Source organism: Hirsutella rhossiliensis (genome assembly GCF_020360975.1).
Source record: "Hirsutella rhossiliensis strain HR02 chromosome Unknown scaffold00010, whole genome shotgun sequence".
Taxonomy (NCBI): Eukaryota; Fungi; Ascomycota; class Sordariomycetes; order Hypocreales; family Ophiocordycipitaceae; genus Hirsutella; species Hirsutella rhossiliensis.
In genome coordinates, this window is record NW_025408676.1 from 1,934,049 (window position 1) to 1,948,037 (window position 13,989).

At 58.6% G+C, this 13,989-nt stretch overlaps 5 protein-coding genes across 5 annotated transcripts; all 5 read left to right on the forward strand.

The window, feature by feature from the left end:
• Positions 1–1,031: 1,031 nt before the first annotated feature.
• Positions 1,032–2,001, forward strand: HRG_08559 (centromere DNA-binding protein complex CBF3 subunit; the record flags this gene model as incomplete). The annotated part of the gene is made up of 2 exons (XM_044867030.1): positions 1,032–1,088; positions 1,138–2,001. The coding sequence occupies 2 exons, from the start codon at positions 1,032–1,034 to the stop codon at positions 1,999–2,001; spliced, it is 921 nt and encodes a 306-aa protein (XP_044717917.1).
• A 100-nt stretch (positions 2,002–2,101) lies between these two features.
• Positions 2,102–2,447, forward strand: HRG_08560 (centromere DNA-binding protein complex CBF3 subunit; the record flags this gene model as incomplete). Its single annotated transcript, XM_044867031.1, has 2 exons — positions 2,102–2,258; positions 2,338–2,447. The coding sequence occupies 2 exons, from the start codon at positions 2,102–2,104 to the stop codon at positions 2,445–2,447; spliced, it is 267 nt and encodes an 88-aa protein (XP_044717918.1).
• Positions 2,448–3,977: 1,530 nt separating this feature from the next.
• HRG_08561 (Ribonuclease H-like protein) lies at positions 3,978–5,045 on the forward strand (the record flags this gene model as incomplete). The annotated part of the gene is made up of 1 exon (XM_044867032.1): positions 3,978–5,045. The coding sequence occupies one exon, from the start codon at positions 3,978–3,980 to the stop codon at positions 5,043–5,045; it is 1,068 nt and encodes a 355-aa protein (XP_044717919.1).
• A 355-nt stretch (positions 5,046–5,400) lies between these two features.
• Positions 5,401–6,378, forward strand: HRG_08562 (endonuclease-reverse transcriptase domain-containing protein; the record flags this gene model as incomplete). Its single annotated transcript, XM_044867033.1, has 3 exons — positions 5,401–5,655; positions 5,763–5,930; positions 6,049–6,378. 3 exons carry the CDS (start codon positions 5,401–5,403, stop codon positions 6,376–6,378), a joined length of 753 nt encoding a protein of 250 aa, XP_044717920.1.
• Positions 6,379–7,391: 1,013 nt separating this feature from the next.
• On the forward strand, positions 7,392–9,259 carry HRG_08563 (RNase H domain-containing protein; the record flags this gene model as incomplete). The annotated part of the gene is made up of 6 exons (XM_044867034.1): positions 7,392–7,458; positions 7,629–7,764; positions 7,850–8,083; positions 8,137–8,272; positions 8,494–8,597; positions 8,731–9,259. 6 exons carry the CDS (start codon positions 7,392–7,394, stop codon positions 9,257–9,259), a joined length of 1,206 nt encoding a protein of 401 aa, XP_044717921.1.
• Positions 9,260–13,989: the final 4,730 nt, after the last annotated feature.

Below are 13,989 nucleotides of genomic sequence, written 5' to 3' on the forward strand. Positions count from 1 at the left end.
CTGTATTTCACCCCCTGAATTATCTAAAATATTTTCGACATGAGACGTGCTATTTCAGGTAGTTAGACGCTGTCACACGGAGTATATCAGCCTCCAACAGTCTGATTCCCCTATTCGCACAGTTAGCCTATATTTTAGGTCGTGGCAGTTTGTAATGCCATATTAGTGATGGATTCGAACTTTCTAGATGACATCGTCATCTAGGCTGCCTGGGTGGCGACATCGCCACTCAACCCAACGTCACAAGTATAAGAAGCCAACTTCTCACCATCACTTAGATAGAGAATCAAGAGTTGTTCAGTCCCCGATCTTCATGCTTGCTCGGCTCATCCTCCGTGCGATAGACACTGTATCTCTAATAACATGGTCGTCATCCTTCTGCAAGCTGCAGGGTTGACAGTGTTTCCGCTCAGTTTCTTCTCGCAGATCAGCGGAGCGAGAACGGTGCCTGTCTCATGTGTGGGTACTCCGGGGGTTGACTAGCAGGGGAACCCCCCCGAGTACGCGTGGTATCCGAGGGTTTGCTGAGCGCCGCTGATCTGGTCGGGTGGGGCAATCCGAGAATCAGCGACCAGGCGGGCCAATCGTATCTGCGGATATCCACCCCACCCGAACGGCGCGCGCCGTGGATATACGCAGATATCGGTGCCCCGCTGATTGCGTCGCTGATTCGATGGAGAAGCCGCTATTCACGTTCGCTACGGCGCCCTGTCCACTGGAATTTTAGCGGGCGACCCGACCAGGCGGTGCGCATCGTGATCGCTAGATAGGGCATCTCTCGTCGCCGCGCGCCACCCGCTCCAACCCGGACTGGTGGTCACTCGCAGGCTTGCCTTGGTCTTCCCGTCACGATATATCCCATGGCCCGGACGCCAAATCGACGGAAGGCGAAGACAAAGCGGGCCCAAGCCGAAGCTCGCAGGAGCAGCGGCCGGGGCAGGGGCAGGGCAGGAGTCGCGCAAAGCCGTCGAGCGTACGAGTGGACCAACGCATCCGGCAGAACGCGATAAACGACGCGGAGCTACGCGCCAATGCGCAGACGATCCTCTCTGCGATCCACGAGTCTCGGCCAGGAATACGACCTCGGCGTACGCACCGAAGCAAGAGGAATTCGAGCAATTCTGCCGCCACAAACAGTACTGTGACGGCGCTACGGTCACAGAGGAGAAGCTCCTCCTCTTCCTCGTCGAGGAGGTGGCCGGTCGGCCCTTGAAGGTCAGGAGCCGCAAGGCCGCCACTGATACTCCGCAGGACGAGACCCGCCTGGCCTGGCGGTCGGTCCGAACTTATGTCACCGCAATCACGGATCTTTACCGGACGCAGAAGGCCCTCGGAATGAATACGCACCCGTCGCCGCGCGAGGACAACGTACGAGAGTACCTCAAGTCCCTACAGCGCCGGGACGCCCAACGAGACAGGGAGAACTATGCCGATAAAGGCCGCGATACTCTGCTCGATGGTTACTCGGAGTCCGAGTTCGAACGAGTATGCCACGAGCTGTGGGCCCACAGCGGCACATCGCCCGAGTGTCATTTTCGGACCCTCGTGGATCTCCTCTTTGGCCATTATCTTCTCACCCGTGGCGGCGATCGTCGGGCTGCAGAGATCTCAGACCTATTCACCTTTGAGTTTGCCGGGGAGGGCTCGACCCGGTGCATGCCGCTCATCTTTACGACACGAGCCGGCAAGCAGAACCAGCACGGCCGCCTCGAGACCGCCGGCGCGTATCGGAATAGGAACCCGCTAATCTGCATCTTGGGTGGCCTCTCGTTCTACCTCTTGTATCGTTGGGATCTCGGTAGTGAGCCGTTTCCCGATTTCAGCAGGCGGTCCTCGTGGTACGACATCCGGCTAATCAAGGGTAACGGCACCGGCCGGACGGCGGCTTTCTCGTACAACTCACAGCGCGAGTGGGTTGTCAAGGCCTTCGCCTACGCCGGCGTCACGTCGCAGAAGAAGACGCATGTCGGCCGCAGCTCGGGGCGAGGACGGCTGAACTAAGGGGATTAGCGAAGCCCAGATCCGTCGCGGGGGTCGTTGGAACCAGGAGCAGATGGTCGGCTGTTACCTGAACTCGTTGCCTCGCAAGTTCATGCGTACGATGGCCGGGCACCCGCCGCAGGCCGGATGCTTCGAGATACGCCGTGCCGGCGTGACGCCGCCGGAGGTCCTGCTCTCGATGATCTGGCCCGAGCTGGACCGTTGGCGAGGCCGGTTCGGTCCCGGTACCGAGCAGGAGAACGACCTGGCAGCGATGGGTTCGACGAACCTCATCTTCTATTTACGGGAGGTTGTCTTGCAGGATTCCGTTGTCCTGATGAAGAAATACCCCGGCAGCCCCGTTTGGAACCACCCGGTCTTCCGGCATCCGGCCTACGCCCCGTTCGCGCACCAGCTATCGGACTTCATCCTTGAAGAGGAGCGTCCAAGCCAGCTTGCAGTCCTAGTCCAGGCGATGCCGGTCCTCGCGGACTATCTTAAATCCATCGACGCGCGGAACGAAGCAAGGACGATCCTGCTTAAAACAGAGCTAAGCGAGCAGCTTCGAGCCACCGAAGAACGTCTTGCGGTAGCCCAGTCGTCCCTTTTTTCGAATGGTTTCAACTTCCAAGTTACGGCCGCGACGACCACCACTGCCACCACGGCCCCGGCCGTGGTTGATGTCGTTGGGCAGGGAGGACGAGGAGATGGAAGCCGATTCGTCTCGGCTCAGTCGAGCATTGTTGATAGCCGTGCCACGAGCCCGACGGCGACAGATACGATCACGGTTAAGACAGAGCCACCGCCACGGTATCAGATGTGCCGAGCAGTAAAAATGGTCGAGGCGCTCTGGAGCGAGTGGACGGTTGGCCTTCGAGGCGGGCCAGCCATTGCCGACCTCGACGGTAGATGGGGAAGCCGGTGGCGCGCCGGGCGACAAAATGAATTGCAGTGGTATTCGTTACGGCTCGAGGTTATAAGGGAGATTCGCAAGGTGGCGAAGGCCCACAGGTGTAGCGAGGAGGCCGCGATGCACATTGTCAACTTACAACAGCAGCAAACCGGCTGCTCGCTGGACTTATTTTGCAAACAGCTCCGAGCCAACAGAAAGGCAAAAGTTGTACAACTAAAGAGGTAGAAATACACTATTTTTGTTTCCCCTCCCCCTCGTAATTTGACGAGCTCGTCGAGCCTTGAGAGCCCTTCAAGACGCGGCGTTCCGGGCGGCGGTCGGCCGTCCGGCCGACCGTGGACAAGGGTGGATATTGGAAGCCGCTGAGGGCACGGACGCTAAACTGCGGTGTTGTGGCGCTCAGCCGCTGAATCAGCCACCAAAACCCCGCTGTGGATATCCTATTGATCTTGGTGTGGGGCCACAGCAGCCCAACTACTCGTGCCCGCCCCACTTTTCTGGATTCCGGCAAGCCTTCACCAGCGAAGGGACCGTGGGCTTTCTCAGTCACCCGGCTCTGACCGAAGACTGACTAATATTACGGCTTTACCGCCGTGCCCGGAACCCGCTGACGGGGGAAGGGACCTGAGAATCCGAGCGGCCACAGAGTCCAAGAATTGCTAGATAGGGGAGTAGAAGTAAGGAAGGCGCGACGGGTTTCCGGCGAGCACCCTCATCTTGTACTATACCTAGCCTAGCACGTCTTTTGCCCTTATAGGGATGTCCCAGACGGTAATCAATACTACTACTACTACTACCAGCGAAGGGACCTGCTAGATAGGGGAGTAGAAGTAAGGAAGGCGCGACGGGTTTCCGGCGAGCACCCTCATCTTGTACTATACCTAGCCTAGCACGTCTTTTGCCCTTATAGGGATGTCCCAGACGGTAATCAATACTACTACTACTACTACTACCAGCGAAGGGACCACACACTCCCTTGTATTCTTACTTTCTTGGCACCATCTGTTAAGGACTTCGCTGTACACAACACACATCCGCTAACAAGGGCGTTTAACACCACGCTCAGCGCAAGCTGAGGGCGGCGATGGCACCCAACCCCGCGGACCAGGCGCGACTGCCGCCCCAGGAACAAGAGCCGATGACTCCACGAACGCTTCAGGAGCCAGAAGCGCTCCTCCGGCAGGCCCCACGCGCGGGTCTTGCCGAATTACTGTTGCCACGACGCGCACAGCAACCCGACGACTCTCCATTCGGCTCCACGAACAGCGACAATGCCCACACCGACACCGACCAGCTAGATGCTGTAATGGGAGACGCAGCAGACGAAACCGAGACCGACGAGCCGGACGACCTGCCCGAGGCTCAAGGCCCAGCAGTAACGGTTGCCCACGCGGCAGAGAGACTTATCGCCAACCAGATGGAAGCACAACAGGCAAAGCTGGCCGTCTTCCGCGCATTCTGCACCGCCTTCGACAAGACGGCTGCCCAGTTCAACTCGGGCCACGAGCTCAGCTTCGCGAAGGAATTCTCGCGCGGCTTCATTAGCTACTGGGACGACGCGCTCAACGGCGCGCCCACACGCGCCGGTCAGAATGTCAACAACCGCCACGGCAGAGACGGGACCGCACCGACCTACGCCGCTATGGCCCAGAAGGGGATGGCACAGACAAGGGCTCCCCTGCCGGCACGCCTCGGCCCGAAGCCCCGGAAGGCGCCTCCGGTCCAGCCGCCTAAAGATGACCTGCGTGTCTTTGTGCGGCTCGACGACAAGTCCCCAGCATGGGGCTATCAGGGGCATGCCATCAGAGCTCACGTAGCTAAGACTCTCAACCTAGGGACAGAACGCATGCCACAGATCGCCCGGGTTAAGACTGGATGGGCTATACGGGCCTCAGACCGGGAGGCGAGGGACCTACTTGTGGAACGGCAGGACGACTGGGCGGCCCGCCTCGGGGCCGTGGCGGTTGAAGGCTTCCAGAAGTGGCACACGTACGCTGTGGCCGACTGCCCCAGGCAGCTCACGGATATCTGGGGGGCCGCCGTGGACTATGACCAAGCTATCAAAGAAGAGATCAAGCTCCAGACAGGTGCCGAACCAATTGATGTGCACATTGCTAGAGATACTCCGAAAGCTCCGACCAGCCCACTGTGACAATGATTGTGTCCTTTCAGGCGGCGATACAGAGGAGATGGCGGCTCTTCGGCACCAGCCGACTAGCCCGACTGATCGCCAAGACCGCCCGGCCCGCGCAGTGCGACACCTGTTGGGATTATCACTCCCGCTACGCCTGCGACCGAAAACAAGCCTGCCGACGATGCGGCGGGAAAGACCATCGCGATAACGACTGCAAGCAGCCGGAGAGGTGCGCGAACTGTTCCGGGCCCTTCCGGCAAACCATAAAGAGGGCCCCGCCAGACCCAGGCGCTCTCGGCCAACTCGTGCGGCTCTCAAGATCGAGAAGTACGCCGTAAGGAAGATCGGCTCTCAGCTATACCGGCAAGCCAATATGGAGCTCGAACGGGCCACGGCGACCGCCTCCCCCCAACCCTCCCAAGGACCGACCCCATCGCCCTGCATGAGAGCTGCCGAGGCCCGCCTAGGCAAGCAACAGGACCAGCAGCAGCAACAGCAGCAGCAACAGCAGCAGCAATGTCGACCCCAGCGGCTGTCCCCCACCAGCGCGCAGGCGCCAGACTCCACAACGCTCCCTCCACCACAGGAAGACAGATCCGAGTCTCCTATGAAGAGGCGCCGACGAAACGTATCCCTGGACCCCTATGAACAATAGGCCCTACCACTAACAACTCGCGACAGGAGGACGATCCGAGTTCTCCAGGCCAACGTGGCCAAAATAGGGGCCTATCATAGCATAGCCCTACGACTAGCGGAAGCAGAGACTACGACGTCGTGCTCATCCAGGAACCGAACGTTTGGATAGAAAAGAAGGCGGAGCCTGCAGGACCCAGACGCACCGCTCCTTCCACGCATTCGCCCCAGAACGCGCCTGGGAACCGGATCAGGCCCGAGAGTGATCTCGTATGTCCGGAACCACCCAGATATACGGGCAGAGCAACTCTGCCCCGCCCCTACGCGTGATATCCTGTGGCTCCGGGTAAACAGCACCCTTATTATCAACTTCTATCGACACGCGAAGACACCCGAGCCACTCGACTACCTCCTCCACCAGCAGGACGTCCCCGAGAGATGCCTCATCGCGGGCGACTTCAACGCCTGTCATTTCTCCTGGCAGCCTGGAGCCCGGAGTGCGAGGAACGGAAAGGACATCGCCCAGTGGGCGGCCGACAAGGGGCTCGGACTGCTCACCACGCCAGGCGAGGCCACACACGCCCGCGGAAATACCATTGATCTAGCCTTTGCCAATATCCCCTCTGCTGACGCGCTTATCGAAGAGCACCTTCATACCGGCTCGGACCATTACACGATCAGCATTACGCTCCCCGGCGGATTCCCCCAAGGACGATAGCTAGACCAAGGGTAAGCTCCGAGGAAGAAATGAAGCGATTCGAGGAACTTGTGCGGGCTGGGGCCACAGCACTACCCCGGCTGGCCGTTGAGCCCAGAGGCCTGGAGAGGCTGGCCGAGGCGCTGTCTCGCCTACTCCAAGAGGCGGCCGACGCAGCGGGCCGACGGCCCAGGAAGAACGCGAGAGGCACCCCATGGTGGAACGATCAGTGCGCCGGTGCAGCGGCCGAGCTAAGAGCTATGCGGCGGATCTACCCCACAGGGCACGGCAGAGAGGTCCAGACTGCCCGGCGGGAGCTGCGCCGGGCGGTACGGCGGGGTAAGAGACATTTCTGGCAGACTGTTCTAGAAGGCGCCGAGAGCAACCAGGATATCTATAAGATCATGCGGTGGTCGAGGAAACCGAGCCCGTTCCGGCCCCCGCCTATACAGGTAGGCGACCAGGTCTTCGAGACCCAGACGGAAAAGGCAAACGCGCTCCGAGTCGAGATCCTAGAAAGGCGCGGGGCCGCGGACGACATCCCGGACCCCTGGGCCCCAGAGGTGCTGGCCCCAGGAGGACTCTCGACTGCAGCGTCACGCTCGCGGATGCGGCATGCGCCTGCACCTCTACGGGCAACACCTCCCCGGGGATCGACGGCATCACGGTCCGAATGCTGCGTCGCGTCTGGAACCACATCGGCGAGGCGGTGAGGGGACTATATGAAGGCTGCCTACACGTGGGCTACCACCCCGCCTGTTTCCGCGCAGCAGAGGTCGTAATGATCCCTAAGCCTGGCAAGAGGGACCTGTCTATTCCGAGAGGCTGGAGGCCGATTTCTCTCTAGCTTGCCTCGGCAAGGGACTCGAACGCCTAATAGCCCGGCGCCTGGCCTGGGCTGCGATCACACAACGAGTCATCCACAGCCAGCATGCGGGTGCCCTGCCCAAACGTTCAGCGCTCGACCTAGCGCTAGCATTGCTCCACGACGCGGAGACGGCCCTCACCGAGGGAAAGTCGCCACGCTAATCACGATGGATATACAGGGCGCCTTTGACACGGTTCTGCGGAACCGGCTCCTCCTACGCCTACGGGAACAGGGCTGGCCAACAAACCTGGTCCGGTGGGCAGGCTGCTATGGAGCAGAGATCGGCCAGAATACGGCTCGAGGATATAACGACGCCGACAACCCCTGACGTGCGGGCTGCCACAGGGCTCCCCGGCCTCCCCGATTCTCTTCCTCCTCTATACAGTGCCCATCTACTCGACAGGGGAACCGAACTCGCGCTTCGGCTACGCAGATGACGTGGCCACCCTGATCCGGGGCCGGTCCCTACAGGAGACGGCCGCCCGGGCCACGCGCGCCGCGGGTGAGCTCATCCAGTGGGGAGCCGATAATGGCGTAGTGTTCGACCCGGGCAAGACAGAAGTCATCCACTTCACGAGACCGAGATACAAAGGGACCTGCCGTCGGTCTGGCACGGGTCCGTAGAAAGGAGCCACAGCAGGACCTGCGCTGGCTCGGCGTCTGGTACGACAGAAAGCTCTCATTCCGCACGCATGTGGAGAAGTGGGCCGCGAAGGCGATGACGGCCGCAGGGTTCCTCCAGAACCTCTCAAACACCCGGCGCGGAATCCTCCCGGTCGACACGGCATGCGGTCACGGCCTGCGTCCTCCCGATCCTTTATACGGCGCCCATGTATGGTACCCGGGGCGCTTCGGCCTGTGTGGGGGACTGCCCGCTTAGTTCCGTCGCGGATCACCTACCTGAAGAATAGGATCCAGCTGACCTTAAACGTCGCGATGCGCGCCATCGCGCCCGTCTGGTGTACCATGCCCATTGTGGCCCTCCACCGAGAGACCGGGATCCCCCCTGCCACGCTGCTCCTCGCAGACGCTCAGAGACGCGCCGCGGTCCGTCTACGCTCCTAGATGAGCGGCACCCCTTGACACCCTGTATGAGCATCCTCCCAACGCCTGGCCGGGAGCTAATGAAGAGGCACGGTATGCGGGCCCCTCGCGCGGCCCAGAAGCAGCACGCCTCGAGACTCCTGCGTCTTCACCAAATGACGGCCCATGCTCCGAGGCCCCGACTTCTCCCCAGCACCCCTCAGCCCGACCCGACAGGGGCGTAGACAAAACGCAGGCGGCGAGACTTCAACTCGTGGCTCCGGGTATGCCCTGAAGATACCCTCATCGTCTACACTGACGGCTCGCAGAGCGAAGACGGCGCCTGCGGGTATGGGTACTCAGTGTGGCTAGGCCCCAGCGAAGTGACCTACGGCAGCGGTCGGGTCCTACTCGCTGAGGTCTACGACGCAGAGGTGGAAGGCGCCCTCGAGGGCTTCGAGCGGCACTCACGTGGTCCCCAGGACCCCGGACCAGCAGTGCCGGATAGTCGTCTGCCTTGATAACTCTGCGGCTATAAGAGCCATACGAGGCAGCCCATCGATCTCGTCGCAAGCGGCGGCGGAGAAGTTCGCTGAGGCCGCGGCTCGGCACGGAGACGTCAGGACGCGCTGGTGCCCCGGCCATACGGGGATCGCCGGCAACGAGCGGGCCGACCAGCTAGCAAAGGAGGGCTGCCGGGCCCTCGGCCCGGACAGGCCGCCGACGTACGCGAACATCAAGAGACAGGCCAAGGCTGCGGCCAGGCGCGACTTCCAGGACTGGTGGGCCGCGGGGGCCCCGAGCAGCTACAAGAGCCTAGGGCTCAAGGCCTCGCTCGGTGCCCCCGGGCTGCACACCAAACGACAGCACCTCCATCACCTGCTCGCTGCGAGGAGCGGGCACGGGGACTTCGCCGGCTGCCACGAGAGGTTTAACCACGAAGAGGCCCGGATCGAATGCTCCTGCGGAGGAGAAAATCACCGACACACCCCTTCTACTGCCGGAAGGTAGGTACTCGACACCGCCTAAGGCTAGCCCCCACGGCGGGCAAGGCTATCAACCAGGCACTAGGAAGGGGATTTGACCGGTTCCTCGGGCTAGTAACGGAGGCAGGATTCTTTGATCGGATTTGCCACCGCCACTAGCTCGAGGCAACCCCCCAACCTAATATGTACAATTCTCTCTTTTCTATGTTTTCTGCCCGTAGGCTCCCCGTGGGCCTACGGCCCAGCTGACTGCGTGGGCTTTCTCAGTCACCCGGCTCTGACCGAAGACTGACTAATATTACGGCTTTACCGCCGTGCCCGGAACCCGCTGACGGGGGAAGGGACCTGAGAATCCGAGCGGCCACAGAGTCCAAGAATTGCTAGATAGGGGTAGAAGTAAGGAAGGCGCGACGGGTTTCCGGCGAGCACCCTCATCTTGTACTATACCTAGCCTAGCACGTCTTTTGCCCTTATAGGGATGTCCCAGACGGTAATCAATACTACTACTACTACTACTACCAGCGAAGGGACCGCCGCCTCGCGGCCCGACTTCTTCTCGTCCTTCCTGGCACGCCTCGCGCTGCCTCGCACCCTCTGCCGCCTTTACTGGCTGGCCTCGCCTTCTGCCGCCTTGCGGCCCTGACCTCTGCCGCCCAGCGGCCACGACTTCCTCTGGACTGGTGGGCCGCGGGGGCCCCGAGGAGCTACAAGAGCCTAGAGCTCAAGGCCTCACCCGGGTGCCCCCCGGAGCTGCACACCAATCGACAAGACCTCTACCACCTGCTTGCTACGAGGAGCAGGCACGGGGACTTCGCCAACTGTCATGACCACGAAGTGGTCCCGGATCGAACGCTCCTGCGGGAGAAGACAATCGCCATCGGGGCGAACCCCCGACTAACATTGCTACACTCTCTGCTTCCTTTTCCTTTTCTTTTTTCAGTCACCGGCCTCGGCCAAAGACTGACTACTATTACGGCTTCACTGCCGTGCCTGGAACCCGCTGACGGGGAAGGGCCCCAATTTCCGACCGGCCTCAGAGCCTCAGAATTGCTAGATGGAGTGGTTAGGTGCTACACACGGTCCTTAGTCCAGGTACTCGGGATATTCTATGTATCTAGTCTTCTCTAGCCTAGCACGTCTTTTGCCCTTATAGGGATGTCCCAGACGGTAATCAATACTACTACTACTACTACCAGCGAAGGGACCAACTCTGCTCAACGAAAACGCTCGCGTTCGTCAGATCCCGGAAGGGGTTGGAAAGCACTCAAAGCGCATCGATAAGGCATTGCCGGGCAAGCACACCCGCAAGTTGTACGACGAGCTAACAAGAAAGGAATCCGAACTTCGAACTGGCAAATCGCGGCTGAATAGCTACCTCTGCAAAATCGGGGCGGTGGAATCGGATGAGTGCACTTGTGGGCAGTCTGCAGAAACAGTGGAGCATTTCCTCTTTCGATGCAGAAGATGGACGGTACAACGAGAGACCATGCTGCGATATGCGCGCGGAAAGGTGGGAGACTTGTCTTTCTTCCTAGGAGGCAAGGCAGAGTCAGACGACGACAAGTGGCAACCTGATATTGGGGCTGTGCGTGCGACGATACAGTTCGCATTGGCGACAAAACGCTTCAGTATGGACCGTTAACGGGCCATGTACTGATCAAGAACAACCATACTAACACAACAGCCTTCAACTTGGCAGACCGCGCTTCAGTCGCTGAAGGTAGGACGCTGAACACTTGGAGAAACTGACCTTCAAGCAGGACTGTCATGTCACAGCGAACGAGGCTGGAAACAGATGGAAAGAAGCGTTGGGCTTTAGGTGAGGAGAAACCATGTATAGTAGGTACGTAGCTTAGCGTAGTGGCTCTATGGGGGAACCCTCCGGGCGTAATACAACCAAAAAAAAAAAGGGACCAACTCTCCCCTGTAAAAATTCTTCTCTTCTGCGGGCTGTTAGCAGCCTGTTAGTGATGAAGAAATTTCCAGGCCACCCGACCATGCTTCTGCCTCTCTAGCCCTAACGGGGCTCTAGCAGGCACCAAAGGCAGACTTTGGAGAGTTCGTCTCCTCTTGGGAAGCTGGTCTCGAATAACGGCACGCCTCGCGCTGCCTCGCCTTCTGCCGCCTCGCGGCATCGCCTTCTTCTGCCGCCTTTACTGGCTGGCCTCGACTTCTGCCGCCTCGCGGCCTGACTTCTGCTGCCACCTCGCGGCCCCGACCTCTTCTGCCGCCCCGCGGCCCGACTTCTTCTCGCCCTCCCTGGCACGCCTCGCGCTGCCTTGCACCCTCTGCCGCCTTTACTGGCTGGCCTCGCCTTCTGCCGCCTTGCGGCCCTGACTCCTTCTGCCGTCTCGCAGCCCCGACCTCTGCCGCCTAGCGGCCACGACTTCCTCTGGACTGGTGGGCCGCGGGGGCCCCGAGGAGCTACAAGAGCCTAGAGCTCAAGGCCTCACCCGGGTGTCCCCCGGAGCTGCACACCAATCGACGATACCTCCACCACCTGCTTGCTACGAGGAGCAGGCACGGGGACTTCGCCGACTGTCATGACCACGAAGTGGCCCCGGATCGAACGCTCCTGCGGGAGAAGACAATCGCCATCGGGGCGAATCCCCGACTAACATTGCTACACTCTGTCACACATAGGATATCAGCCTCCAACAGTCTGACCCCCTATTCGCACAGTCCGTTTCCACATTTCCCCACAGAAACTTCTAGGAGGCATCATCAACGCATCAGTGGCTTCCAGATGATCCGATCAGATGCTTCCATTCACCATTCCCTTCCATTCTCATATTCAGGCAGTCTATAAAGATCTCGCCTCTTTCCCACCTTAGATAGCAGAATCAAGAGTCTTCCAGTCCCTGATCTTTATGCCCACTTGCTCATCCTCCGTGCGATAAAGTGAGCATAGAGATCAGGGACTGGAAGACTCTTGATTCTGCTATCTAAGGTGGGAAAGAGGCGAGATCTTTATAGACTGCCTGAATATGAGAATGGAAGGGAATGGTAGTGAATGGAAGCATCTGATCGGATCATCTGGAAGCCACTGATGCGTTGATGATGCCTCCTAGAAGTTTCTGTGGGGAAATGTGGAAACGGACTGTGCGAATAGGGGGTCAGACTGTTGGAGGCTGATATCCTATGTGTGACAGGCTCCCTGTTTCGAAGCTCTCGCGAGACTCAAGAACAAGCTTTACAGCCCTTGCGATAGCGATTTGGGAATACATTGCGTGTTGGCGACGTAGAAATACGTCATGAGTATCATGCGGTCGCGAGTTTTGGTGGGAAGATGCACTAAAAACGCGGTGCTACGATAGTGGGCCCGTGCGCGGCTGTCCACGGGTTTTCTGCATGTCCACGACTTTTTTGGCCAACTTAGGGGAAGGGGCCCCAAGTTGGCATACGAAGGCACTAGCCAACGGGTATTTCCCCTTAGCGTTCGAGTCGAACGCTTGTTTAAGGGGGAAGTACTGTCACGGTTGGATGTCATGCCATGTCACGTGCCACGTAGGGTCACATGACCACACCTCCTGTACATATTGATCGCTAGTCCACGTCCATAGCTTTAGTCCTTCGTGGATCAACAATATATCTATACCCCCGACCTCGTTTCCTGACAAACGCGCTTGCTGGTGTTGTTGGAGTTCCAGGAAAATAAAACGTTCTTCAAACTGGGTATTTCTTCGGGAACTCTGTTCTCTAAGACTTCGTATCTCGGCAACCAGGGCGCTGAGGACGTCCGGCTACATATTGTCATTATCTTCGGCCATCGCGACTTCGCTGAACGCTAATAGTTCAGACGGGACTCAGTTACTTTGGTGTCTTCGGTGTCTTCAGTGTCTTCAGTGATCTTGGTAGTATGTGAAAGGCCTCTAGTGAGTTGGTACAACGAACTAGACTCTATGCTGTTTACTATCAAGATAGAGAAGGAAGAAAGAAAGAAAGAGAATCTACTACGTGAGAGCATAATAGCATTTTATAGCTTCGAGCCAATGGAGGGTTCTAGAAGCTAGGCGGCGCAGCCGCCGTTGAAGCAGTTTGCCAGTTACAGTAGTAAACAAATCTAAAAAAAAGATTCCTATATAATGTATGGCCCTTGAAAATACAAATCCAGGCAGATATATAACTGTCGGAGCAATGACTCTAGCGCCCTGTATGTTCGGTGCCCTCTCAAGGCACCTCTCCAGGCGCGACCGGCGGCCAGGGGGTCCCTAACAGCTGGCCAGCTCGGCTGTCAGACGCGGGCGCTCTGTGTCAAGAACCTGGTCGACGTCGTTATCAGGAGATCTATTGCGTTTTTCCTTTTAACAGATGGCTTCATGCTTGCCGTTTCATCTGTTCTGCTATCTATCCCTCAGCTTCTTTGCTCGGGACACGGCGATGTCATCAGTTCGCCAGTCATAACAGCAAAATAATTAAAATGTATGCCCTTATAGATATGGTCTACTGATGTTCCTCCCTAAGGTACCGGCCTAGGCCTATTGGGGCTCTCGCTGAGATACCTATCTCGTAGTGAGGTCCGAAGAAAGAAACTGGGGTCAACCATTGGTTGCCACAGTTTCGCTTTCCTTCGCATTAGTACTTTCAGACCTGTTTTCTTCTGTGATCTTAATATTGATCTCCGCTCTTGTCTTTTTCAACCAGTTGAGCTTTGTATGCAGAGAAATTTGTGAGGAGGTGCTTCAAGCAAGTTACGTCAGAGACTGTCAGAGACTGGCCACTTCAGGATAGCCCTAGATATACTCGTGAAACGTG